The 27,808-nt window shown below is 43.4% G+C and overlaps 2 protein-coding genes across 6 annotated transcripts in view; one reads left to right on the top strand and one right to left on the bottom strand.

The window, feature by feature from the left end:
- rabl6b (RAB, member RAS oncogene family-like 6b) overlaps nucleotides 1-4,617 on the bottom strand; it is a 144,229-nt gene extending 139,612 nt beyond the window's left edge. For 2 of the 4 annotated variants that reach the window (XR_013780804.1, XM_079363858.1), the window contains exons 1-4: nucleotides 4,446-4,617; nucleotides 1,895-2,254; nucleotides 1,636-1,770; nucleotides 558-605 (exon numbers count right to left, since the gene is read on the bottom strand). Coding sequence is in view for 3 of the 4 variants with exons in the window: in XM_079363858.1 (XP_079219984.1) it covers nucleotides 558-605; nucleotides 1,636-1,770; nucleotides 1,895-2,024 (313 nt within the window). In the remaining variant the exon portion in view is untranslated. The other 2 variants (XM_079363859.1, XM_079363860.1) reach the window with 2 other exon arrangements.
- Nucleotides 4,618-11,681: 7,064 nt separating this feature from the next.
- Nucleotides 11,682-27,269, top strand: LOC306836728 (TNF receptor-associated factor 2-like). Of its 2 annotated transcripts, XM_079363969.1 has the most exons (10): nucleotides 11,682-12,174; nucleotides 16,325-16,403; nucleotides 16,905-17,003; nucleotides 17,298-17,459; nucleotides 17,903-17,977; nucleotides 18,124-18,198; nucleotides 19,570-20,055; nucleotides 22,488-22,665; nucleotides 22,759-22,907; nucleotides 25,561-27,269. In XM_079363969.1, the coding sequence occupies exons 1-10, from the start codon at nucleotides 11,987-11,989 to the stop codon at nucleotides 25,777-25,779; spliced, it is 1,710 nt and encodes a 569-aa protein (XP_079220095.1). In that variant the 5' UTR covers nucleotides 11,682-11,986; the 3' UTR covers nucleotides 25,780-27,269. The 2 variants fall into 2 exon arrangements, with proteins under 2 accessions (XP_079220095.1, XP_079220096.1); XM_079363970.1 differs by lacking the exon at nucleotides 18,124-18,198.
- Nucleotides 27,270-27,808: the final 539 nt, after the last annotated feature.

The raw sequence follows: 27,808 nt of genomic DNA, 5'->3' as shown, positions 1-27,808 counted from the left end.
TGTTTGTCTTGACATTAGTTTGTGAGAAGTAAAGCAGGCAAGGCAGCACAGCCGCTTCTCTTCTTGAAAAGCATGTTGCAGCGTAGCTGGCTCTTTTTAATACTCGTTACTGGTGATTAGTTACGGCTCACATGATGCACACGCTCAGGCTCTAAGCTAAACTCAGCACAAAAAGACTCAGCCAAACTCTGAAATGTAGCCACACAGCAAACCTGGGAACAGCCACACCTGGATACTTATTGACATTTCAGATAAAGGGAGGAGTTCGGCGGGGCAAACCCACAGCACACGAGCACGCTCAATGTCTACGCTCTATGGTGACGCTCACCTACACCTTCAGGAAGAGGATATTTTTGGCCTGAGATGAGTGCAAGAGAGGTGCAAAAAAACAAACAAAAAAAAGACAACATCAAGAGTGAGGACAGAGAAACAAAGAAGCATCCATGCTGGTGTCTGCTGTCCTGACGTCATGTAGCAGGAGGACTGCAGGAGAACAACAGAGTCACTCCTCAGAGGGGACGTCTGGCTCTGAGACCAGCACGTGTGTCAACACTCACCTTTGTCTACCACGTCCCACACCTCCACTTTGACCACATCATCCGTAGCTGAGAAAACAGGAGGGCAGACTCATTATTCAGGTTCAGGGGTGCACATGGAATATAAACAAAACATGTACAATCTGTTGAAGCCGGGGTGTGCACTTTACTCTGGAAGGTTTTAGTGTTTGGGAATTACATCTGAAGTTGTTGCTTTAAACTGATAAAGAACGACAGTACATGCAAACAGATGAATGTATTCCTCAACAATAACAAAAATACTGGACTGTATCTGTGGCTGCATGAAGGGGCGATGTTTTTCAGACTTGTGAACACTGAGCCAGTCTCATACATTTAAACGTTCATCATAGAGCTGTGTCAATGCAGACGTTTTAGTAAATATGACGTGTGGTCACTTTTTTTTCGGGGAGGATGTGGTGGCGGGTCCTGAAGCCAGACGAGTTGAGAACCACGGCGCATGGCGAGGCAGACGTGGAGTCCTGCGTCGATGCAGTGACAGAACGTGATCGATCTCTGCCGCCGTGGCAGGACCGATGTCATTCATCTGTTCTGGTTCAAAGACACGTACTTTGACTTGATGTCTACAGGACAACTTGAAGTTCACATCTGTCTGTCTTCACTGATGAAAGAGCAGCTATGTGCAGTAATACACAAAAACTGAGGAGACAACCCAATGGTGATGGAATCGTGAGAGCAGTGAAGACGCGTGACTTTGTGTGCTTCGGGCTTAAATTCTCCTCAGGTCACGCGTCACGAGATCCTCACTGGTGTCTCTACCTTCAATAAGGTCCAGGAAGACGGGAGCTAATACAACACTAGAAGAAGAAGCAGTGGGGGAAACGTCTGCTAACACAACAACAGAACATGGAGTCTAAAATGTTTCTGCAGAAGCTACATCTAAAGGAGCAGTCTGTAGTTTTTTTGTTTTTTTACCTTGATATGGAGCCACTGAAACATCACAAGACACAACGTCAGATGTCAAAGACTCACAGCATGTAACACACAACAGAAGCAGCACTTATGAGAGGATGAAAGGTGGCGGTATCACTCTGAGAGGACCTGAGTGACTCCCACTTACTTTTGTAATTCCAGTGGATACTGGTGGCTTGGATCTCCTGGGTGGGAAGGTACTCTTCCACAAACTTCTTGCCCTGCAGTCGATGCCACAGAGTGCTCTTCCCGGTGTTTCTGTCCCCCCGGATGACAATTTTCACTGTGGCGGGAAAGAGATGGAGCATTCGCTTCTTCAGAAAACAAACATGACATGCAGCATTTCACATTCAGAAGTGGGTCAGACACGTTTAATGTTTGTCCCTCTGAGCGGCCGTCTTACTCACTATTATACTGAACCCCTTTGGCGAAGCGTCTCTGCAGGCTTTGGTTCATGGACTGCATGCCAGCCGGGATGTTTTTGTCCCTGAGCTGCCCTGGCTCCGATCCCACCAGCTTCTTAAGCGCTGAAAACATTGTGACCACGCTTTGGACGCTTGAGCAGTGACACGGGGGAGTGGAGGAGAAAATCACAACTTCAAGTAGTGCAGCAGTGTTTGTAGATGATGAGTTAAGGGTCCATGCTTTGAAGCAAATACCACGCTTAACCACCGGATATCGAGCAGCGCTGATTTCTTAAATCCAACCGGAGGTTCTTGTTTGCCCGTCTGAGGTGGAGGAGACTACCATGTTGTTCTGAGCATCATCTGTGAAAAGACGAACAACAGGAGGAACACTGAGGTTAGGGATGGAGATGGGACAGAAACATGGAGTTACTCTGTAGAAACACATCTGCTCATTAAACATTCAATATGAAACAACAAAAAAAAAAGGTTTCTACTCCACTGATTAGATATAGAGTATATTAGATAGAGTGTCGGCTTACAGAAGACATGCTAAGCTAACGGTTTTTGAAATAGAAAATAATGAGCGGATAACGTCAGTTGTAGATGATTGATTCATTTGGTTTAACGGAGGGGCGACGATAGCGTGGAGGTTAAGACGTGCGGCCCGTGTTCAAACCTGAGCGTGGCTCGTCATCGTCGACTCTCTCCAACACTTCCTGTCCCTGCAGCTGTCTTCTCCAATAAACACAATAAGGGCCTCAAATTCTCTTAATACATATTTAGTGTTTAATGCTGTATTTCTAAAAACCTCAAAGACTCTTCTACCATCTTAAAATATCCTTTCACACATCGACGTCGTGAATTGTTTTATCAACCTGACGTCCCAACGAGCCGCTCCACCAGTGATCATGACTTCACCAAACACCGGCGAGCTGACACAGAAAATCAAACAAACAAACAGCTGTTTAGGTCACCATGTGTTTCCAGTCACGTCACAACATGACTAGGTTTTAAGCACGTTAACTGGAGTAATAATCAGAGTGTTGGACTCCTGGAGCAGAAAGACGAGCCGAGACACAGACAGGTGACACTGAGGAGCTGAAATGTTTCAGTGTCTGACGTTTGTGGAAAACGCTTTAAAACAGCAGACGTGGCTGGTTTTTAAAGACTGCTGCTGATTTACAACATGAAAGACAGTGCGAGAGACTCAACCTATGACAAAGTGTTTTTAAAGTGGCTCACAGCACGGACAGACTGAAGGGATGAAGGGAAATACAGAGTCTGTTAAAAGATCCATCTTTGGATTTTATGACTCCATATCACATCGTTTACATCAGGCGCTCCTCGTACGAACATAAAGAAACATCTTCAAACGTCTTTTTAGACGCCACTGTTCTGTCTCTACGATGATCTTTCAACATTTTAAAAATAACACACAACAACATAGTGAAAGTCATGAGCGACTTACGAGGGAGAAAAACTGATGTCACCGCTCTGGATGAATAAAGTATTTCTGACTGTTGATTCAAATCTATGAAAGTATTTTTTAATGATTAACAAACAAAGGAAACATGTGAAGATGCTGTTATAAAATGGATTTATGACACTTTACACTCCCCACCAGTGTATGGGGGCCGTTGGCATGGCAACACTTGGGAACCTCCTGCTATCACACCAAAGCAAAACCCGAGACGAGATGTCTTGACATGTTCGTTGAAGACGATTTATTTACCGCTTTAATGTACGAGCGACACCCTGACAGGGAGGCTTACTGCAGTGTTTGAAAGGAACCTGACGATTCTTAAACTGAGACTGCAGACAGATGATAAAGATTATTTAAACCGGTTTGTCAGTGTTTTTGACCTCTCTCAACAAGAGGAGGTAATTAAAGCTCCTCGTTAAAAGCTGCATCATGTGCTGTTTGTGTAGTTCTCTGTGTTCTTGTGATATTTACACTCGGGTTTTTTTTTAATCTTCTCACCTCTTTCATTTTCTGTTTTGAAGACAAAATGTTTCACACCTCTGATTTAAAAGAAACTGGAGCATCCTATCTAATTCTTGCTTTCCAGCTGATGACTCTCACCCGTTTAATCCGTAAAGGGAGCAGAAAGCAGGACTTCCATTATTCACTATCAACACAGTCTGCCTCCATTAAACATCACCAGAACAATGCACGTCTCTTTTTATCTTGTAAAAGGCAGCAGCTCAAAGTCAAACAGGGTCCACTTTATATCTGTTTAAATGACACAATGGATCAGCTGAGCACAGCGCTAGCGTTAGCCACCAAGCTGTTAGCTCGGCTGTGGCTTCATGTTAAATAAATACATAAATAAAAGACATGTCAGAGGATCTCCTCCAGCCTGTGTTGAAGGTAAACTCAGCTCTCAGACAGTGATGTGGCAGCTCGGTGTGTTACCTACCCTGACAGAAAGGTAACGTTATCCTCAGGCTCTGCTTAAGCTAGCCTAGCCTAGCTTTGGACACTCACTGACTTTTCACGGCCACGTGACTGAAAACGTGTTTTTTTTCTCTCTCGGCTCCAAATACTCACGGTTATGTATCAAGACACGAAACTGCAGGCCGAACATCTTTATCTGAAACACATCTGTCACACCTCCATCCCGACGGAGAGCAGCGACATTCCTCTGCAAAGACAGCAGCGACCCAGCGTAAAGCGTGACGTAATAAACTACAACTTCCGCCCAGTCCTTCAAAATAAAACTCAGGTTTACGATCAAAAAGGAGATAATGTGGAAAAATCCACGTTTACAGTGCATTTGAACATTTATTTGGGTAACCTGGGTGTCTACTGAGACCATCCAGCCTAGTTGTGCAAGTTATCATGGCTGAGACAACAATCAACATTCATTTATAGACTAATACGAAACCAATAACGTTTTTATACAACCTCATTGATGTCTCTGTGGAAGTTGTTGTATTTATTAGCTGTCTAACTTGGCTTAGAGGCTCCTGTGGGTGCACCTTGTTACATTACAAAGTTGACTCAGCTTATAGATATAAGTCTGAGGTCAGCTGAGTCAACTTTGATTAAAGATCTTTAATCTGTTGTCTACATGTTTCAGCTGGTCCTGAAGAAAATACAATAGGGTAAGTGTCAGGCTAAATAATTAATTACAGGTGTATGTGTGTATTGTTAGCTGTAATTTACTTTTTATTATTGGAATTTTAATGTTTGTTGTTGTTGTTTTGTTTGTTTACTTTAGGGAGTCGGCAGGAGAACATGGACATGGTGTGGTTGGATACTGAAAAGAAACTCAGCTAATGGATTGTACATTATTCAATATCTCTGTGAATTGTTTTATTTCATTAAAGGTATTAGAAACAAATGCTGTTCCTTCTCTGCTCCACCCAGCTGTAACATGAGGCCGATGCTTATATGTAAAATAAATAGTTATGTATTTAGTTATTAAGCATTTGCATCTTCTCTTGTCAGTCTTGTTTTGTTTGCAATTCTGTTTGTGTATAAAAATCTCTCTTGTTTGTTATTTGCCTACCAATAAATGTTTCTCTTCTCCTGTCGATCAATTCAGTATTGATTGTACTCTAAATAATCAATAAGAGAAAGGAAGATACATGATGAGCTGTTAGGATTTCTGCACAACTGACAGAAATGAAAAGCAGCCTGAGAGATTCAAGCTGAACTCTGTGGTTTTAATGTGTCTTGGACTGATCTGTAAACAGATGTCCTCCAATCATCATCACGGGCACTAATGATGACCCTTGAACTCTGACGTTTTTGTGCGCTAAGATTTGACTGCTGGAGGTCTCCTGTCAGTCTCAATATCTTGTAGTCCGTGTTGTGGAAACTATAAACTACATTCAGATACTGTGTTGCCACACACGGGAGATAATGAAGGTAAAGTGTCTAGAAGACCTGCATTAATGTTTAAAGTAAGTGTTTTCACTTTTTAGTGAGCTGTTTCACTGTTAGCTGTAGGCTAACGCTAGCTAGAATGGAACTGCTAGCCAGCTCGCTTTATGTAGCGCTGTTTCCATAGAAACATAAAAACTGTTATTTTCGTTAAAAGCTGAGTTTATATTTGTAGTTGTTCACAGTTTAAGGTTTTTTTCTGATCTGCAAATGTTACGCACTTTGCAGATTGCAGTTTGTCGCGGGGGCGGTTATGGCAAATTTGGTAGAGCGTTCGACTTTCAACCGCAAGGTTGTTAGTTCGAGTCCCGCTGTGTCCTTAGGCAAGACACTTAACCCCGTATGCCTAACATGAGCGTGAATGGGTAGCAAAAGATACGTTGAGTGAATATGTCATACATAACACTTGATTGTTAGAATCACCACATAGTCCAAACACTGATTTCTTTTTCAACCAGAAGGATTACTATCGATAGTTTGTCATTTTATTGAACAGAGATGAATCATAGACATTATCCAGGTAAAAGTGAAAGATTTATTTTTTATTATTATGTGAATTTATTTTTTGGTTAAATATTTAACAGCAAAAACAAACCAGATAAATAAGGACCCAATGTGAAAGAGATGCTACTGTATCATTACTAATGTGTATATGTTTACAGTCTGAGTGATAAGTGTGTTATACAGACAGTAACATGTCACCATGCAGGCTGAAGTTCATAGTACTGTATTCTAAAGGCTGCTTCACACGGCAGGATTTTAAAATTAGCGGCTTATTTCCCAAACTTTAGAAACCACACACATGACGACAAATAATCGGAGGTTTTACAGTTTTGGTCGTACAGTGTGTGGTGTGCGGCCACACGGCAACATCAACACACCGCACTCAAACCGATTTCACTCACGAACGTCCCCCGATCAGACAGGAAATCTCGCAAAACCTCTCAAGATCAAACGTGATTTTGTTTTCGGACGAAGAGGATGTAATAGGGATCGTTTGTGCTGTGTTTTTATGACGATCCTTAAGATTATTTGAAGGGAAGAATCGGGGCCAAAATCCGCTTAATTATCCTGCTGTGTGAACCAGGCTTAAGGTAGAATATTTCACAAGACAAACTACAAAAACAGGCTGCTGTTATGGTGGTTAGGAGACATATAGAAGGCATAAAGATCACGTTTTTGCCAAAATCACCTTGGTTTTTATTTTGCTTCAATAATCGTTAACGAAGATTTGTGGTCTTTTCATAGCCGAGGATAAACTGCACTTTGTCAGCCTCTGCATTCAAATTGATTTCAACATTGACAATTCTGTCTTCCTATTTCCCTCTTTTCACCTACATTTGATCATACATTGAACTGAGGATTTCCTTTTTCATGTGTTGTCTCTCTCTCTCCCAGCTCGTCCCCTCTAGTGTGCTCCTCTCCTCTCTCCAAAGCCCGCTGCTGCTGCTGCTCTGTAGGACACGACGGACTGGAGGACATCACCACTGCTTCTCTTGCCAGAGCGTTTCGTTTTTGTCCGATCATACACAGCGCTGGACTAGAGCTGAAACTATTCCTCGAATAACTCCAATAATTCAATTACAAAAATTGTTCGAGGAATTTTTGCTGCAAGACTAGTGTGACATTTCATGTGATTAAATAAAGTGTAAATGTAATTGTCTTGTCAGTCGTGTCTGTATTATGCCACTCTACTCTCTTTATTTACATGCTTTAACACTAACTGGCATTAAATGTTAAACACTCAAGTGTTGAAGTACTTTTAAAGCCCTTGAAGAACATGAGAAATTGTCTGAACGGTGGTTCAGTTATAAAAGTGAGGATGTTCCTGGTTTGAATCCCCGTCTGACAGGAGTCTCTGTGAGGAGTTTGCTCTCTTCCTTCCACAGTCCAAAGCTGTTAACTGTAAGGAGAAAAAAGTAAAGGAGACCATCAGGCGAGATGGCAGGAGTACAGCATGAAAGATATATGAAACATTCAAACATTTTTTTATAATTAACCTCATGCATCATGATGGGATACATAACGTTTAGACATAACCCTGATTACTACACTTACTTCCTGTATCTTTATCAGCCATTTTTGGCACTGCTGGGTTGCATAGTCAACAAGGCAGTAAGCTAAATTGGCTACAATCCATGCCTACTGGGTAAAACAGAGCAGTGGCGCCCTCTGCTGTTTTGGTGTAGTTACTTCAGGAAGCTCGCATTTGTGGATCACAATTACATTTGATCATGCAGGCGAAATAAGAGTGAGAGAAGGGGGCGCTCCACAAATAAAAATAGTGTAGTTGTAGTTGAATTTTACATTTGTGGATCTTGGGGCATTTGTAAATGGCCTTCTGTTTGTTTGTGACTTATTGGCTCTTAATTAACTCCATACTCCAGGTGAACACTGACTTGCTGGAGGCCTCAACGGACGAGCAGAGGTTTGTGTTCATAAAAATGACGTTCCACAATGTCATTGTTTTGAACTGCAGTAAATCTTGAGTAAAAAAGGGAAAAGTGCGGTTTTCTGAAGGATTAAAACAAGAATTGGTGAAGAAGAAAAAATGTTCACCAGCATCTTTACCCTGACCATGATGAGCGTGGACCGCTACGTGGCCGTGTGCCACCCAATCAAGGCCCTGGATTTCCACACGCCGGTCAAGGCCGAGATCATCAAGGTGATCATCTGGGTGCTGTCGTCTGCTGCCGGGGTTACAATAAGGAATCTTCAAGCCCCGAGTTTTCAGAATTCAAAGAATGACATTGCAGAACATCATAATATGAAAACACAAAGCTTCACTGCTCGTCCATTGAGGCCTGCAGGTCTCAAAAGAGAGTAGAGTGGCATAATACAGACATGACTGAGAAGACAATTACATTTACACTTTATTTAATCACATATGAAATGTCACACTAGTCTTGTAACTTACTTTATGAAATACAGATTGTGCTTAAAAACATAGTGTGGTATTTTAAGCTACTTTCTTTCCCTTGGTTGTTCAGTTAGATGGAGGTAGGATTTAAGGTTTTTGTGGGTTATACAGGTTTAAAGAGGCAAATAAATGTACAGTATTTTCAAGTTAGAGCAGATGTATGTAAATCAAAGAAAATGTGGCTTATAAGAAAAACCTCAGTATTAAACAAGGCCTCTCTTTTCTTCCCTTCATCTTTTGAATGAATTGCTCAGGAGATATGAGCTGTGTCCTCTGACTATTTCACATCAGACTGCTGTCCAGCGTAGAGATGCAGCTATCAAATATTTTAGTAATCGAGTATTCTATTGAATATCCCGATCGAGTAATCGAATAAATCATACTTTTGTTTCATTAAGGTTTAACTCGTCTCAGGTCGTCCCTACAAACCTGCTTGTAGTCTTTGCAGCTGCCATGGTAACGCTCTGCTCTACAGCTGCTGATGCTCTCCATATTACTGACAGGGTCCATAATTCACTTTCTGATTCACTGGTCAAGGTGGCAGGTAGATGAAACATACAGGCCAAACATGTTTTAATGGCTGAAATAACAAATGGTGTTTTTGTGTAGCCTACACATCTGTTACAGTACATTTAATCAATCACAGAATCAATCATTTTATCAGATCAGAAAATTGAGACACTTTAAATATATAAAAACTAAAACAAGTTCTCTCTTGATTTAGTTTTGACAACATTAGACTCTTCATATAATCAGCCTGCTCATTATCAGACGTGTATCTCTGTCTGCGGAGTGAACGGAGAGAAGTCGAACGTTTGACCGGATCACGTGTTCCCATCTCGGTCGTATCGATCACGGATCAACTGTGTGCTGACAAAAGTTCTTTTTGCTACCCATTCACGCTCATGTTAGGCATACGGGGTTAAGTGTCTTGCCTAAGGACACAGCGGGACTCGGACTAACAACCTTGCGGTTGAAAGTCGAACGCTCTACCAAATTTGCCATAACCGCCCCCGCGACAAACTGCAATCTGCAAAGTGCGTAACATTTGCAGATCAGAAAAAAACCTTAAACTGTGAACAACTACAAATATAAACTCAGCTTTTAACGAAAATAACAGTTTTTATGTTTCTATGGAAACAGCGCTACATAAAGCGAGCTGGCTAGCAGTTCCATTCTAGCTAGCGTTAGCCTACAGCTAACAGTGAAACAGCTCACTAAAAAGTGAAAACACTTACTTTAAACATTAATGCAGGTCTTCTAGACACTTTACCTTCATTATCTCCCGTGTGTGGCAACACAGTATCTGAATGTAGTTTATAGTTTCCACAACACGGACTACAAGATATTGAGACTGACAGGAGACCTCCAGCAGTCAAATCATAGCGCACAAAAACGTCAGAGTTCAAGGGTCATCATTAGTGCCCGTGATGATGATTGGAGGACATCTGTTTACAGATCAGTCCAAGACACATTAAAACCACAGAGTTCAGCTTGAATCTCTCAGGCTGCTTTTCATTTCTGTCATAATATCTTTGACCCAAAGAACAATAGTTGTGCAGAAATCCTAACAGCTCGATCATGTATCTTCCTTTCTCTTCTTGATGATTTAGAGTGAATACTGAATTGATTGACAGGAGAAGAGAAACATTTATTGGTAGGCAAATAACAAAGAAGATACATTTTTATACACAAACAGAATTGCAAACAAAACAAGACTGACAAGAGAAGATGCAAATGCTTAATAACTAAATACATAACAGTGAAATATAGCCTCTGTATTTATTTTACATATAAACATCGGCCTCATGTTACAGCTGGGTGGAGCAGAGAAGGAACAGCATTTGTTTCTAATACCTTTAATGAAATAAAACAATTCACAGAGATATTGAATAATGTACAATCCATTAGCTGAGTTTCTTTTCAGTATCCAACCACACCATGTCCATGTTCTCCTGCCGACTCCCTAAAGTAAACAAACAAAACAACAACAACAAACATTAAAATTCCAATAATAAAAAGTAAATTACAGCTAACAATGCACACATACACCTGTAATTAATTATTTAGCCTGACACTTACCCTATTGTATTTTCTTCAGGACCAGCTGAAACATGTAGACAACAGATTAAATATCGTTAATCAAAGTTGACTCAGCTGACCTCAGACTTATATCTATGTAAACCAGTGGTGTCCAAACTTTTTTTCTTGCGGGCCAAAATTGTCGCGTTAGAATCGCTCACGGGCCACAGGGTGTTTTTTTTTTTATATTGGAAGGAACATTTTGTATTTTGACCTCTTCAAAAAATAATGTAAATACACAATAACTAATTGCAGTGGGAAACTGTTGTGTTCTAATTTTTTGGAAAGAATAGTCAGGCTTTTATAGGTCTCCCTCGCTAACATGAAAAAGAAAAAAAGAATGAAATATGCCATCTGATGAGGCCTGGGGCCAAAATCTTCTGATTCTTCGATTTGAAGTCAAGGGCCACAAAAAATCCACCCAAGGGCCACAAATGGCCCCCGGGCCGCACTTTGGACACCTCTGATGTAAACTGAGTCAACTTTGTAATGTAACAAGTTAAACCCACGGGAGCCTCTAAGCCAAGTTAGACAGCTAATAAATACAACAACTTCTACAGAGACATCAATGAGGTTGTATAAAAACGTTATTGGTTTCGTATTAGTCTATAAATTAATGTTGATTGTTGTCTCAGCCATGATAACTTGCACAACTAGGCTGGACACAACCATGTTTCACAATTAAGTTGTTTTTTCGAAAACAAAAGCGGCAATTTCAACATGTACAAACATCATGTGTCATACCTACGTATAATACGGTTTGTAATAAAGCGACGCCGGAGACTCCCGCCTGCGTCATCTAGTCTTTATATCTACGGGTAGGTAGAGTAAATTTGTCCCGACCACATTTTGTGCAGGGAGACATTTCTCGACATAACACGGGCCCGTCCTGCTTTCATCGTGATACCAGGCTCTGGATTGTTTCTTATCTAGTTTGCGACACCTAGCGGCAGACATGGAGAGCTACACCTAAGCGCAGCATCCTCAGCTGTCACGGCACCACATGCATATGCCTGGTGATATTAGTCTCTGCATGCAAAGATCAAACCGAGCATTTTACACACAAAAGGGATCTGTGGGGGAAAACTGTCAAACTGCCATGAGACGTCGCTGGCGATGATTTCTAATGTTGCATTCAGCTTCATTTGCTGTCTTGAACACACCCCGCTGAGCACCCCGATATTGTTCAAGAGGAATAATGGCTGCACAGGAGCCGTCTCCACCATCTTCCCTGGAAGGCAACAAACCTGGCTTCCCAAAGAAAATACTCGCCAACAACCTGGAAGACAAGCATCTGTGCAACTCGTGTCAGAAAGTGCTGAGGAGGCCTCTGCAGGCTCAGTGCGGTCATCGCTTCTGCTCTTTCTGTTTCAACAAAACAGTGAGGTGAGTGTCGAGGCTGCTAGCGAGCTAGCTCGATGTGAACTGAAGAGAGAGAGAGCCTGTCACCATATCTGCTTCAAATACATGTCAGTGTAATATTGCTGCCCTGCTTTCAGTCACATGTGGCCCTTAACGTGATGATACAGACAGACATTACAAAGGAACCAGTTTAATAATTCCGACCACATGCAAGTCGGCTTTTCATCTCAACCCTTCATCTCACATGTGATGGTGTGTTCAGGTGTCCTCACATTTAAATCAGGTCAGCTTCAAATGTCCTTCATGAAGCTTTACCTCCGTTTTAAAGGGAGATCAGCATCAGTGTATCTGCTGTATTTACCAGAAGGTCTGCAGCTTGTTAAGTCGTGACAAAAGATTTATCTCTGTCTTTTAAGTTAAGACAAAATCAAACTCGTGTTTTAAATACCCATAGGAAGGTTTACCATGTTACTCTATCATACTGAGACTACAAGTGTATCAGACATGATACCAGGGTGCTACTATGGCAGGTACTATTATAGTTTTTACAGTACCAGAGTCAGTGCTTGTACAGACAGCGTGTTCTTCTTTTCATATCTTCACTGACTCCCACTGACTAACTTTGGTTTTCACAGTAATAATGCATGAAAGGCATAACAGGGCATTGAGAGTGAGTGCTATCAGGTGGGGCCCCCTCAGAAAGGTCTTCTGCACATTTTGGGCCACTGCTTTGGTTTAGGTTTGTGAGCACTCAGGGGCCCCCTACTGGTCTGGGGCCCCAAATGTTTGCCTGCCTTGCTTGTTGACAAGCAGCTTCTCTGACCTGAGTGCATGTATACGTCCTATCTTATAAAAACCAGGGTTCTATAGTCAACAAGAGAAGTACACATATCATAGTACATGTACTGTAGTGTGTGTACACACACACACACACACACACACACACACACACACACACACACACACACATATACTGTATATCGGGACATTTTGATCAAAATCTCGCAGTAGATACTATAACATACATTATATATTAACATCAGCAAAAATAATAAAGTTTTACAGGCAAATGTACCATTCAGAAGTTCAATTTATTTATAGCTAATTTAAATTTAGAGATACTTTTAAAAAAAAATGTATTTGTGTTTCATGATTTTGGCTGAATTGGACAGTTAGTGATGGATGTACACTTTTTATTTCTGCCTTGGTATTTTATTTTATTTTTTTAAATAATTAAAGAGTAATACAGCACAATAAGGTATACACATTTTGTGTAACTAACTACTAGTTAACCAATAATGGGTAGATAGTAACTCCTCCTCTTGTAGAGTAAAGATGACTTAACACAGAGAAATATATGCTTAAATAAACACATTTTGCATTGTTACGAGGGGAAAAAATAAAAGTTAACCATCAGTTAATGGGTCGTTACTGTGTCTGAAAACGTACTGACTCAATATGATGTCACATTGAGGATGCATATGATCAAGACTCTTCGTATGCTTTGAGCTTGTAAAAGTCTTCTGTAGTTTTCTGACCACTCAAAATGTGTTTACACTGTAGCTCACACAGTGATGACAGCAGCTGCTGTGCAAAGTGACCATCAGAAGTAGCTAATACCATTCATTCACACTCGTACGAAGCAGCACGTCAGACCTGTGGCTGCAGGAGCTGGGGATTGAACCCCTGACCTTCCGGTTTAGAGGCAACTGATCCTGATCCTGATTTTAGAAATGTCACAGGAGTGAAAGTGACGCTGTAGGGCTTATTAAATGTAAAGATTCGGCCAAATCTTTACATTTAACAGCGCTGATATCTAGAACATGTTTTTATGAACAATCATAGAAGCACAAAACAGTAAAAGAAAGTAAAACTCATCAAATTATTGTTTTAACTCCTCCAACTCAACTAGTTCCACAATTGAACTGAAACTAAACTGTCTGGCAGCACCTGACCTCTGAGTGAAGCTGCGTACCTGTAAGGAGCATGAGCAGAACCCAAGGTGACACCTTACACTCCTGTGACTCCTACAGTGTGACTCCTACAGTGTGAGTCCTACAGTGTGAAAACTACAGTGTGACTCCTACAGTGTGAGTCCTACAGTGTGAAAACTACAGTGTGACTCCTACAGTGTGACTCCTACAGTGTGACTCCTACAGTGTGAAAACTACAGTGTGAAAACTACAGTGTGACTCCTACAGTGTGACTCCTACAGTGTGACTCCTACAGTGTGACTCCTACAGTGTGACAACTTACACTCCTGTGACTCCTACAGTCTGACCCCTACAGTGTGACTCCTACAGTCTGACTCCTACAGTCTGACTCCTACAGTGTGAGTCCTACAGTGTGACAACTACAGTGTGACAACTACAGTGTGACTCCTACAGTGTGACTCCTTACACTCCTGTGACTCCTACAGTGTGACTCCTACAGTGTGACTCCTACAGTGTGACTCCTACAGTCTGACTCCTACAGTCTGACTCCTACAGTGTGACAGCTACAGTCTGACTCCTACAGTGTGACAACTACAGTGTGACAACTACAGTCTGACTCCTACAGTCTGACTCCTACAGTCTGACTCCTGCAGTCTGACTCCTGCAGTCTGACTCCTACAGTCTGACTCCTACAGTCTGACTCCTACAGTGTGACAACTACAGTCTGACTCCTACAGTGTGACAACTACAGTGTGACAACTACAGTCTGACTCCTGCAGTGTGACTCCTACAGTGTGACTCCTACAGTCTGACTCCTACAGTCTGACTCCTGCAGTGTGACTCCTGCAGTGTGACTCCTACAGTGTGACTCCTACAGTCTGACTCCTACAGTGTGACTCCTGCAGTGTGACTCCTGCAGTGTGACTCCTGCAGTGTGACTCCTACAGTGTGACTCCTACAGTCTGACTCCTACAGTGTGACTCCTGCAGTGTGACTCCTGCAGTGTGACTCCTGCAGTGTGACTCCTGCAGTGTGACTCCTACAGTGTGACTCCTACAGTCTGACTCCTGCAGTGTGACTCCTACAGTGTGACTCCTACAGTCTGACTCCTACAGTCTGACTCCTGCAGTGTGACTCCTACAGTGTGACTCCTACAGTGGGACTCCTGCAGTGTGACTCCTACAGTGGGACTCCTGCAGTGTGACTCCTACAGTGTGACTCCTACAGTGTGACTCCTGCAGTGTGACTCCTGCAGTGTGACTCCTGCAGTGTGACTCCTACAGTGTGACTCCTGCAGTGTGACTCCTACAGTGTGACTCCTACAGTCTGACTCCTACAGTCTGACTCCTACAGTGTGACTCCTGCAGTGTGACTCCTACAGTGTGACTCCTACAGTCTGACTCCTACAGTCTGACTCCTACAGTCTGACTCCTACAGTCTGACTCCTGCAGTGTGACTCCTGCAGTGTGACTCCTGCAGTGTGACTCCTGCAGTGTGACTCCTACAGTGTGACTCCTACAGTGGGACTCCTGCAGTGTGACTCCTACAGTGTGACTCCTACAGTGTGACTCCTGCAGTGTGACTCCTGCAGTGTGACTCCTGCAGTGTGACTCCTACAGTGTGACTCCTGCAGTGTGACTCCTACAGTGTGACTCCTACAGTCTGACTCCTACAGTCTGACTCCTGCAGTGTGACTCCTGCAGTGTGACTCCTGCAGTGTGACTCCTGCAGTGTGACTCCTGCAGTGTGACTCCTACAGTGTGACTCCTACAGTGTGACTCCTGCAGTGTGACAACTACAGTGGGACTCCTACAGTGTGACTCCTACAGTCTGACTCCTGCAGTGTGACTCCTGCAGTGTGACTCCTGCAGTGTGACTCCTACAGTGTGACTCCTACAGTCTGACTCCTACAGTCTGACTCCTGCAGTGTGACTCCTGCAGTGTGACTCCTGCAGTGTGACTCCTGCAGTGTGACTCCTGCAGTGTGACTCCTACAGTGTGACTCCTACAGTGTGACTCCTGCAGTGTGACAACTACAGTGGGACTCCTACAGTGTGACTCCTTCAGTGTTTCTGAGAGCTGTGTTGAGATTTCAGGGTCAAAGGTGAGACCAGTGGACTGAGACAGTATTTGGACGTTATATGTCATATGAATATGACATATAACAGACGATGAAGAGGTGTTTATTTCTCCTTGTTTATTTCAAATAGTGCCGATGTTTGTTTTCCTCCCTTTTCCAGTTCTGGGCCACAGAAATGCAGCGCTTGTATCAAAGAAGATTTGTTCGAGGAGCCCACCTCTATTCTCAAGCAAGGTGGTGTAAGTACATTTCTTTACGCTGCATGTCATGTTTGTCTCCTGGCTACGTTAAACAACCCTCTCCTCTGCACTTTGACTTCATGTTGACGAGGCTGTCTCTCGGGGAGGACTTCAGCCATGTTTGGTATTTTTAGGTCGCAGGTGATGAGAGCCAACTTTCTTTGGGACCCTCAGAGTGATCCTGAGAGTCAGCGCTGTGTCACAGTCATTGTTTGCATTTTTTAAAATCCAGTGTTTTGAAGTGTAGCGCCAGCACAACTTAAAGCTTTGTGGCTGCTCCATGACTGAGCTGGCAGCGGAGACGGAGCAGCTCTGATCGTCATGTGTCCAGAGACAACGAGCATATGTGCTGGAGAAATGAGAGCCAGGAGAGCAAAGTCCGATCCAGGTGTCCTGACGCTCAGTAAACCGACGCTCACAGTCCGTCACAGAATCCTCCTCCGACTGGAACCAAAACACAAAGGAGCCGCAACTGACCAGCACTTCTGCTTCTCTGTGTAGGCTTTCCCTGACAACGCAGCACGGAGAGAAGTGGAGGCTTTGGCAGCGGTCTGTCCAAATGAAGGATGCACGTGGACGGGAACTATCAAAGAATTTGAGGTGCAAATGATTGCAAAGCATTCTGGGTAATGAAAGCATGCTACCAGTTGAATGTCAGTACAGGTGTGTGTGTGTGTGTGTGTGTGTGTGTGTGTGTGTGTGTGTGTGTGTGTGTGTGTGTGTGTGTGTGTGTGTGTGTGTGTGTGTGTGTGTACTTCCAGTTGTGGTGGAATCAACATGAATGTGCAGAGACGTGTTGATGGCAGAGCTTAGCCGCGTCACCTTTGTGCATAGGTCCTACAGTCCTGCGTAAACAAACAAACATTGAACATGTTTATTGATGGTGTCCAACAGGCGAGCCACGAGGGCAACTGTGACTTCATGATCATCCTGTGTCCCTCCTGCAAAGAGCTGATGAGAGCCAACGAACAGGAGCGCCACAACGAGAGAGAATGTCCGGAGAGGACGCTCAACTGCAAATACTGCAAAGAGCCTTTCCTGTTAAAGAACATCAAGGTAAGGCCGCTCCGCATCTTCTCAACACGCTAGATTTGTCTGAAGACGTTGATTGAATGTGAAGACACATTTGGGAACATTTTTTATATCCCTCTTTGGTTCAGGTTTCTCTGAGTGAGGCTGAATCAAAGTCTGGATGATGAACTAATCAGCAAAATCATGAAGAGCCTCAAAGACGTCGAGCCTGACTGGTCCTATAGAGAATCTAGAAACCCATTGTTAGACGATCGAGGGATGGATGTGAAGTTATTCTTCTGAAGTCAGCGTAGTAAAGTAAAGTTAGCAATAAAAAATAAACTTCCTCCAATGTCGGGTCTCCACGTGTTGAGGAAAGATACGAGGAAAGATACGAAAAAAGAGGAAAAGCGCTGAATTTAGCCAACAGCTAAAGACTGACACATTTCTCCTCAAGTGAAATAACTTCACGTTTGTTTGTTTTTTAGGCTCACGATGAAATCTGTCCAAAGTACCCGATGATCTGTGAAGGCTGTGCGAAGAAAAAGATCCCTCGAGAAAAGGTACCCCCCCCCCTCTCTCCCTCCCCCGCACCTTTGATTTCTCTCATAATTCTGTGAAGACTGATCTCATTGGTCATTCTGATAGGGATCGATTTCTGCGACATATCCAGGACTTCATTAGCTTCTTTCATTTTTTTGTTTTGCAGTATGTGGACCATATTAAGTTCTGCAGTAAATTTAAAGCACCATGCAGGTTTCATGTTGTTGGCTGCGATACGTCTGTAAGTAGACATCTTTGTCATAATTTGCTCTTTGAACAGAGATAACTTGGGGATCATGGAATCACGTGGCAAAGTCAAACTCAATGTACCAGCTGTGGATAGAAGGAGTTCATGTGTAAAGAAACTGAACGTACCAGGCTGATTGCTGTCGGTACATTAACTCAAGTGTGATACCTTCACATCAGGCTGATCAGAAAAGTCTGTCTTCTGTTTCCCATCTGGCCTTTGTTTGCCCGGAGATGACGTGATGCCTCAGTTATCAGAGTGGGCTGCATTCATGCCTGTCGATGAATCCTGTTTGTTGGGTACGTGACGCACATTCATCGCACGACAAGTATTCATCCTGCTTCCAGTGTTTCATTTCCAACATTGAAGTCAGTGTGTGAAAAAGTGATGCCCGAGTCTCCCTCGCCACGGCCCGTCGCCACCGTTCGCTGCCACTCTAGTTAATGATAGTGTTTCCACAGCGAGCGCCGTCCTGTATCTACGGTATCCCGCCCCCCCCCAAGCTATTGTTATTATCTCCGGAGCGTGCTAGCAGCGCCACTAAGCCTCACAGTGGAAGTCAGTCAAGGGAGTGTTTCAAAATAAAACACAATATAAAGATTCAAGAACGTATCCATGACTTTATCAACATTACATCAGAACAGGCGGCGAAAGAACAAATCAACCTCAGAAAGACAAATCAACATGTTGTTTCACATTCTTTCTCTGTATTCCCGCGTGATCTTGTAGTTCTCATGTGATGTGGCTGCCCTCACGCTCTCAGGCACCGTTGGTGGGAACGGACTGGGAGTCTGAGTGTTGCCCTGCTGTCTCTGCACACCAGAGGCTGCAGGATCAACTTCCCGCACGGCTTTCCTCAGGCTTTGGTTCGGATAATGTTGGCATAATAATAACACCCACAATGCACCACCCGCACATAACTACACAAGTGTAAGACTGTGGGTGGGTCTGTATCAGGGTGAAGAGTCTGCTTCATGCTGCAGGAACGTTTTGTTCCTTTTGGGATCACGCTTGTATTTCAGAGTTAAACACACAGCATGAAGGCTTCTCTGCCCCGGGGCTCTCAATCCAAACAATAAGAGAAGAGGACTTTGAGGCTGTGCTATTCTTCAGACAAAGGGAGAACTCCCATGATCCCCTGACAGTCTCGATTGAACCTTTGATTAGAAACCCTGACAAACTCTGGGGATGAATACTTGCTCTCGTGCACAGCCATCTTTTGCTCCGTGATATGACAGCTGTTCTTATTTTCCTCTCCTTTGCTACAACTTCTTCATCAACACAAAGTTTCTGTCGGCACATTGTGGATGAAAACTGTTGGATGTGTTGTAAATGTTTGTCTGCTCGTCTTTCTTTGACGCCAAGGTGGAGAAAGAGAAGATCCATGACCACGAGCGGCTATGTTCTTACGAGCACCTCAACCTGCTCCTACATTTCATCATGGGCATCAAGGTGAGCTTGGAGAGCCTGCAGCCTCAGAGCTTGGAGGTGGCCAGCCACAAACTGCAGGAGCTGCACATGTCCCTCAGGGACCTCGAGCTCAAGATGAGCCAACTGGGTGGTGGAGGTGGTGCAGCGCCCATGCAGGGTGCATGCGCCCCGACCTTGACCACCTCCTTTACCCCGCTGCCCAGCGCCATGGGTGCCGCCCTCGAGCTGCAGCTCCAGAGTGAGAAGACCAAGGTGGCCGAGCTGAGCCGGCGCTGCCAAGAGCTGGAGCTCAAAGTGAGCACGTTCGAGAACATCGTCTGCGTCCTCAACCGAGAGATGGAGCGCTCCTGCGCCACCATGGAGGCGTACAACCGCCAGCACCGTCTGGACCAGGACAAGATCGAGATCCTCAACAACAAGGTGAAAAACTGCTTCACCCCCAGCCAACTTTTCAATGTGCTATGGTCTTATGTTCGGATGTTGGTGTGGAGCCAGCATCAAAAAAGCAGACATTGACCCGTAAGACTGTCTACAGATTTTCTTTGTTTTCTCATTGTAACAATGCTCGCTTCAGGACCTTCAGGATAAACGCTGCGTCTCAGACTACCTCGGTACACTGGCACAGCGAGTCTTTAAAAGCATTTCAAGCCTTAACTGTGAAGTCTTTGGCTGGCCAGCAGGGGGAAGAAGTGTTCAGGGTAACGTATGAGGCGAAAAAAGGGATAACAGGACCAGAGAGCGAGAGAGAAATCTTTGTGGTATATCCCTGTTTTAGAGTAAGGAGTCAAGACTCGCTGCTAATGATTGTGTCCATTTCATTCCTTCCATCCCTCTTCTGAAGCCTCTTCTTTTATATTTAATGATTAACAACATCCATTATGAGGAAAAATGTACGTGACGTCTTTGGGCAGGGTTAACTTCACCCCGGCTGGAGTGACAGGTACAGGTGTCCCCTGAAATGGACTAAAATAAAGTTTGTCCCAGAGAGCTGGGATTGAGATATGTTGGGCTGATTTCCAAATATGACGTTCTTTAGATCCAAATATATAGCCGCTCCAATAGAGAACAAAAGTAATGATGTATTTTTGTAGGCCAACCCGGAAATAGCTTCATCATGGGGTCTATCTGAGAATTCTCCTATTGGATTTTTGTATTGGATTTTGGATCACAAGAAAATAATCTCACACGTTTCTGATTTGTAGCTGTTTTGTTCAGTTGGATAATCTTTACACATGAACTCCATTTATATGAAGTTTGAAGAGTTAATGCAGTCGAGAAAAGTAAAAAGCTAACGTTATGCTCAAGCTAACTACACCGCGGTCAGTTTATAATGACATCACAACCATTATGCGTCATCGATCTAATCAGTGGTTTTGACGAGCTAGCTAAACATTAGCTTAATAAGTTGTTTATTAACCTAATATTTGCAAGAGCTCTGAAAAACATGACTAGAGGCTGTAAGGAGGATTAATGAGAGAGTTCCTGGCGTGATGACGTTTAATGTCTGCAACAACCACTGTAGTTTCAGTTAGCTACTCGTTAGCAACCGCCGTTTAAAGTTTGCGTAAAAACTTTAAAATTCAAGTGAGGCTCTTAGCTAGCGTAGTTTATCTCGTCTAACAAAACATCAACATCTCTTCAGCTTGTGTTAACCACAGACCTCATTCAGGCGTCTAACCACAAACACATTCAAAATCCACTTTGACTTTTAGAGTTAGGAACCCATGGCGCTAAAATGCTAACTCACTTCTTTTAGGGCTCATTCCTGTCTATTTGGTGATTTCCAATATCACAGCTGGATCACGAAATTGAAGCTTGTTCTAGTAAGTGCATAAAAAGTAAATGAAGTGAGAACATTGCAGCGTCACTCTGAAATGTCATATTAGTAAGGCTCTCGTGTTTTGTCTTAGCACATCAAATGAGCTCTTTTCCATTTTTATTTTCTCCAGGAAAGTCGTTTAGTTTTCTCTCTTTGGTTCGGACCAAATACAATGTTTCTTTTTGTGGTTTAGTAGACCTACAGTATGTGTGTGCAATCAAAAGGTGTTATGATGAATGTGGTCGAGGTTATCAGTGAAGTGTGTAGCGCAGGGGAGAGGAGGAGGATCAGACTGCCGCGGGGTAAATAAGTGAAGCGCCTGGAAAATGTTACTGAAGCTGTTTTTCTGTTTGAGTCTGTGTGATTTAAAAGTATTGGATAATAAAAGAACAGAGCGATGAAACACCAGTGAAAGTGTCTGAAAGATAGACTGGCAATTACCTCCGCGTCTTATGTCAAAGAGGTAGGTGATGGAAGCAGACAACGGTACTTTACTGCTTACTAAACAACGGGAGCCTGTTATGTCCAAAAAGGTGTATGACTTCTAGAACTGGGTTGGACTGAGGTCCAGTCACTTTCACACCTCAAACGACCCGTACTGATACTAGCAAACCGAGACCACCTCTTTAGCTGGGTCTCGGTCCGGCTGTTTGGTGCGCGCCTGAGTTTGATGGTTTGTATTCACACCTACCAAAAAGGTCCGTACCAGGGTTTTAGTTCAAGCAAACTAAACAAGGTAGGTGTGAATACACCTAAAAGAGGAGCCAGGGAATCAGCTCAGAGGGAGCCATGCTTTTGTACAGACTAAGACTTTACAGAGGTGTTCTGTGAGTCGTGCAGGTCAGTTTAACATCCAAAAGGTCACATGAGAGGGAAACAGGAGTCAAGTCAACTTTATTTTGGATAAGCAGAATCTGATCAGATGTGAACTGGTTCTTCTCCTCTTTTAGAGATGTGCACAAACTGTCCTTTCCTTCATGTTCTTCATTAGCTGTCCTGACGTCTTGACCGTGTTTCTGTTTCTGTGTCGTAGGTCCGTCAGCTGGAGAGGACGGTGAGCCTGCGAGACTTGTCCATCGTGGAGATGGACGGTAAAATGAGGGAAATGTCTGCTGCCACATATGACGGCATCTTTGTCTGGAAGATTTCCGATTTCACCAAGAAGAGACAGGATGCCGTGGCAGGCCGCGCCCCTGCTATGTTCTCTCCTGGTAACAGCCTATTATAACACCTGTGTTATATTGTCGTCTATGAGCTGCCTGAATCAGCTTTGTGACACTCTGTCTGTGCGTTGTGTTTTGTAGCCTTTTATACCAGCAAATATGGCTACAAGATGTGCCTGCGGATCTACCTGAACGGGGACGGGACGGGCCGCGGCACCCACTTGTCTCTGTTCTTCGTGGTGATGAGAGGACACAGCGACGCACTCCTCAAGTGGCCTTTCAACCAGAAGGTATCTCACATGGAAACAAGTGATCACACAAAAACATTCTTATGTACAATGCTAATTATTTTGAATACAACCCACTTTATTGTCTCCTTGGGGGAAGTTTGTCTCTGACTCACAGTGCTACCAAACATTCAGCTGCTTCCACTCGAATCAATAAATAATGTTAATAGAGACACCGCACCCGCAGCAGGATAACATCTGGAGAATTCACCTCGAGCCAACAGGAGACGGGTTGACGTTTGGTCTGCACACGAGCAGTAGATGTCTGTGCACGCATGTTTTCTGTTTGCTTCTGAAGAGCTCTAACGTCAACTTTAAGTCGTCGTTATCACACAAAACCATCATCATCTTCTTTTTTTTTTCATCATCATTATTATTATTCAGGAGGTATTCTTGAAAGATCTGGGTCTTAAGCGCTTTAAGAAGTTCGCCGTGCTGCCAGCAACGTACGTCTCTTTGTCCTTTATTGTGTTTGACGGGGAAACAGAAACAGAACACAGGAGACGTCAACGATGGTGTTTTTCACTTGATAAGGGAACACATCACTGTAACTAGGAAAAGAGTGAGGATCAAACACAACTCTCCTTTTTATTTAAAAATCCTTCTGCTGGTAACTCTGGACCAAAGACATAATTAATGCCATTGTTGTATTTATTGCAGCGGATTACATGTAGGATTTGATTTTGCGTAGCTGCGGGTGGGCCGCGGACGGATCTTTACAGCCCTAACCTAGGTGATAGATCACAGATGAGTACCGTAAATTCCGGACTATAAGCCGCTACTTTTTTCTCACACTTCGAGCACTGCGGCTTCTACTCCGGTGCGGCTAATGCGTGGATTTTTTATGGGGGACAATGAGCTTCTGCCGCAAAAACATTTGACTTCGTCACGTCGGATCTTAATATCAGTCATTTTGCGCTTCATGCACGCACCCTCATGATGGAAAACACACGGAGAAATACATATGATGCAGCTTTCAAGTTAAAGGCGATCGAGCTGGCTGTCAAAGAAGCTAACAGAGCTGCTGCACGTTAAGATGACACTGACAGCGACAACAGAGACTGAGGAAGTGAGTAATGAAGTCATTCTGAGGCAGTGAATGGATGGACTTTTTCTTGTGAAATATATTACGGTCATCTTTTTCATCAGCCGTGTTACAGACACCGTCGGCTAGGCTTCGTATTGTAACGGTTCATGTTGTAAAGTCAGTAGTTGATAATGTGTTCATAATTCCGATTATGTGGAGAGTCAGTGAATGCACCAGCGAGAACGTGTTGAGTGGCTGTATGAGAGAACGCTGGGGGAGAGAGTTGGATTGTTACGGCAAGTTATGTGTTGCTCTCGGCTGTAAACGGCGTGGTCACGGCCGACAGTGATCGGGTTATTAAAAGTTATTATTTGAACGCTCTCGTCGTCCTTTAACGTCCGTACGGACGCTACAGTATTTGCGGATGTTACCGGTAGCCTACGTCTGTGTAAATAGCTCTTGTTATAGCGTGGACACCTGCGGCTTATAATCAAGTGCGGCTTATATATGTACAAATACATTTATTTACTTATTTTTAGCCGGTGCGGCTTATATCCAGGTGCGCTCAATAGTACGGAATTTACGGTACTTAGATTTAAGTTGACTAATATCTGTTGAAATCTTTCAAAATTCTGTTTGTTCATGTCATTAACCTGAGTAGACAACATGTATTCATTTCAGAGACTTTATTCACCTCTCAGATTTAAAACACTTTAACATCCAGGTTGTCTCCATCGCACAAAAGCACTCAGACTGGAATACGCAACCCCAAGTCAAGGTTCACATCTAAAACATGTTTCACCATAAAGATCATAGCAGAGGAGAAATCTGTGTTGCCTCATGTGTCCATCTGTCATGATGTTCTTGTGGACCACTGTAAGTGGTGATGGAGGTGTGAAGGGAAGCTAGCAGGCCTGTAGAGCTTTCTATGAGTCCGAGATCATAAGAAATGATCCCAGATCGTCCAGAGTGTTAGCAGCCTGAGTGTCAGGGAGGAAATCAAGACTCTTTAAGTAAGTAGATCTTTATGGCGAGTCATGTTTCTGAGTTATTATAAATGTAATCTTTCTAATAGTGCATTTTTATTCTCTATAAACTGTTTATCATATAGTAACATGCATTTTATTTCATCATGCTAAAGTCTGTCCACCTAGCGTTTTTTCTGTGCGCCAACATCTTTTTCAGTTGTTTTTCTATGAGGAGAGAGTGTTTGCAGCAGAAGCCTGGAGAAAAAGCACCGCGTCCAGCAACATTTTTTTGTGCAGCCACTCACGGCACTTTTCCAAATGTACGAATGTAGTTCTGCCGCCTATAGATTGTGTCTTTTAACTATATTCTCTGTCAGGAAATCAGGAAATAATCTATCTAAAATAAATAAGACACAGGAAAAGGTAACGGAGCAGTGTCTGTCAGACAGCGGCTGTTGTCAACACACGGTTGTCATAGAGACAGGACGGACATGCTGTGCTTTTCTTCTCAGCGCACAAACGCTTCAGGCCAGAGTTCCTGGGCGCACAGCCAGTGACTTTTTGCTCAGAGAAAAACGTTAGGTGGACACGGGGCCTTGCTTGGTAAGTTCGGGTCTTTTCAGAGCAGTAAGGCTCGACTCCTCTTAACGTGTGTCCTCAGGTCACCCTCATGCTGCTTGACCAGAACAACAGGGAGCACATCATCGATGCCTTTCGGCCCGACATCTCGTCCTCGTCTTTCCAGAGGCCGGTCAGTGACATGAACATTGCCAGCGGATGTCCTCTCTTCTGTCCGCTCTCAAAACTGGACTCTAAAAACTCCTACATACGCGACGACACCATCTTCATCAAGGCCATTGTAGATCTCACAGGGCTCTAGTCGAACAATGAGGGCATGAATCTAACCCGCCCTTTGGTTGCTATGGGAGATTACTCTACATGCTTTCTGTCCTCCAGAAGCTGGCGTTTTCTGCTTCAGGTTTGTGACGTACATTACATACATTGAGTGTGAAACATCAGACAAGAAAACAAACATTTCTTTTGGCAGTGTTTTTTTTAAGATCTCCTTCATAACTGCATCTATTCTGAAACAATGGCCACCTACCAAAGGGACCGAATGACTGCACACAGTGCTGTATATGTGAGGGGCGTCAGTTTCCCTCATCGAGAGGATGAAGAGCCTAGGTAGGATACTATGCTTGTAAAATAGGTAGACAACCTAGATGACAAGGTCTCTACTATCCAGTGATCATCCTGTGGTATCTAAAACTACAGACGAGTCATATTCAGTTTTCCAACAGACTGTATGTAAGAAGTGGACGGAGCTACCGTGACGTCCTCAGTTTGTTTCAGGACTTCTGCTCTAAGATTCCCAGTCTGGCATGGTAGCCATCAGCCCTTTTTGTTGTTGTTGTTGATTGAGTCAAAAAAAAAGGACCCACATTTGGGGGACAGGTTGAATATGCAAAGCCCTCCCTAGTTCCTTTTGAAAAGGATTGACATGGTCGCAACTTATCACTTCCATGCTAAGACTACTGAGATCTAAACATGTGTGTTGAAGAAGACAGAGTAACTTTAAAAGAAAAAAGTTTACTGAGCTAATAAATCCACTAAAAAGAAGACTTTCAATACCATTAGCAGAGAAGAGTCTCGCCCCCTTCCTGCCATAATTGTGAATGCAGGTTTCAGGCTCTTTAACTCTGACTCCTCTTTGAAAAGCAAGAGCTGATGGTGCGTTTCATTTGATCTCAGAAGTCAGAAATTCAGTTTTACCAGTCGGATACGTCATCAGGAAGGCCCCCTCAATTCAGAATTTGGCTCTGAAACTCGGCGTAACTTCTGAGTGGCCTGAGTTAAAATCCAACATGGCTGCTCCGTGTATCACTAGTGATGTTTGAGCTGTAACACTAGCTGTGATTATTAGCAGCTTCGTCCTCTGTAAGGGTAATTAAATCAGCCACACTGATAGTACCGTACAAGTTCTATCAGTGGACATCTCATTTTGTTTGTGCACGCAAACGATCACAGAGTGTTACAGTCGTCTGATATTAGCTTAAAAAAACATAGGTACTCCTCGAGGCGTCCATGTTTCTCGTCCGACTCTGCCAACTCGCAACTGGAAGGCGAGCAACTCGAGTGTGATGTCATTCCCAGCCCTGAGATCCGAGGTGAAAGGAACGCAGCATCAGCCCATTGAAAACAGTCTGTGAGCTTTAAACACAGACTGAACTGGAAGTCGTTTCACCTCATTAGCAGGATAAAAGATCCGTTAGCATTCCTCACACTTGAATGTGTTCTGTATTTAGCTGCGTCTAAAAATCTAAAACTTGGACCTAAACTTGTAGCTGGATGATCGAGCATTGGGAGTCCCTGTAAAAAAACACACATGCGTTTGGAAACTTGAAAACAAGGCATAACTCACGACTTATTGTTTTGGCTAATATGTAAACACGCTGTTTAGCGCTGTCTGACTTTAAGCAGGCTAGTTGTTATATTGTGTTCTCCCGCTATTGAAACACACTTTTTATTTGAGGTTTTGTTCTCCGTGTAGAGTTCAGTCATGTACATCCGTAATGTGCTGCAATGACTCTGAGGTTCTTGGCCAGGACTACGGGAGGCTTCTGAATGTTTACTCTGTCAAAGTCGACTTTGACTCTTTGATTTCACTCGATTGAGGCTAAACATAACGAAGCTATGCCTGTCATCGGGGCTGAAAACACAGGCTGTGGTTCAGAGAGAGTCAGAGGACACAAACAGCAGTCTGATGTTTGACATAATCGCTTTCCTTGACAATATCTGATGAGACAAATTCTATTGGGATACAAATAATCCATGTGTACAGTGCTGCTACAGGACTGTGTAAATCACAGTTAATTAAGGTCAGAAGTTAACCAGTGCGAAGGAGCCTA

This window comes from Symphodus melops, assembly GCF_947650265.1.
Source record: "Symphodus melops genome assembly, chromosome: 1".
Classification (NCBI taxonomy): Eukaryota; Metazoa; Chordata; class Actinopteri; order Labriformes; family Labridae; genus Symphodus; species Symphodus melops.
This window is presented reverse-complemented; position numbering and strand designations above follow the sequence as displayed.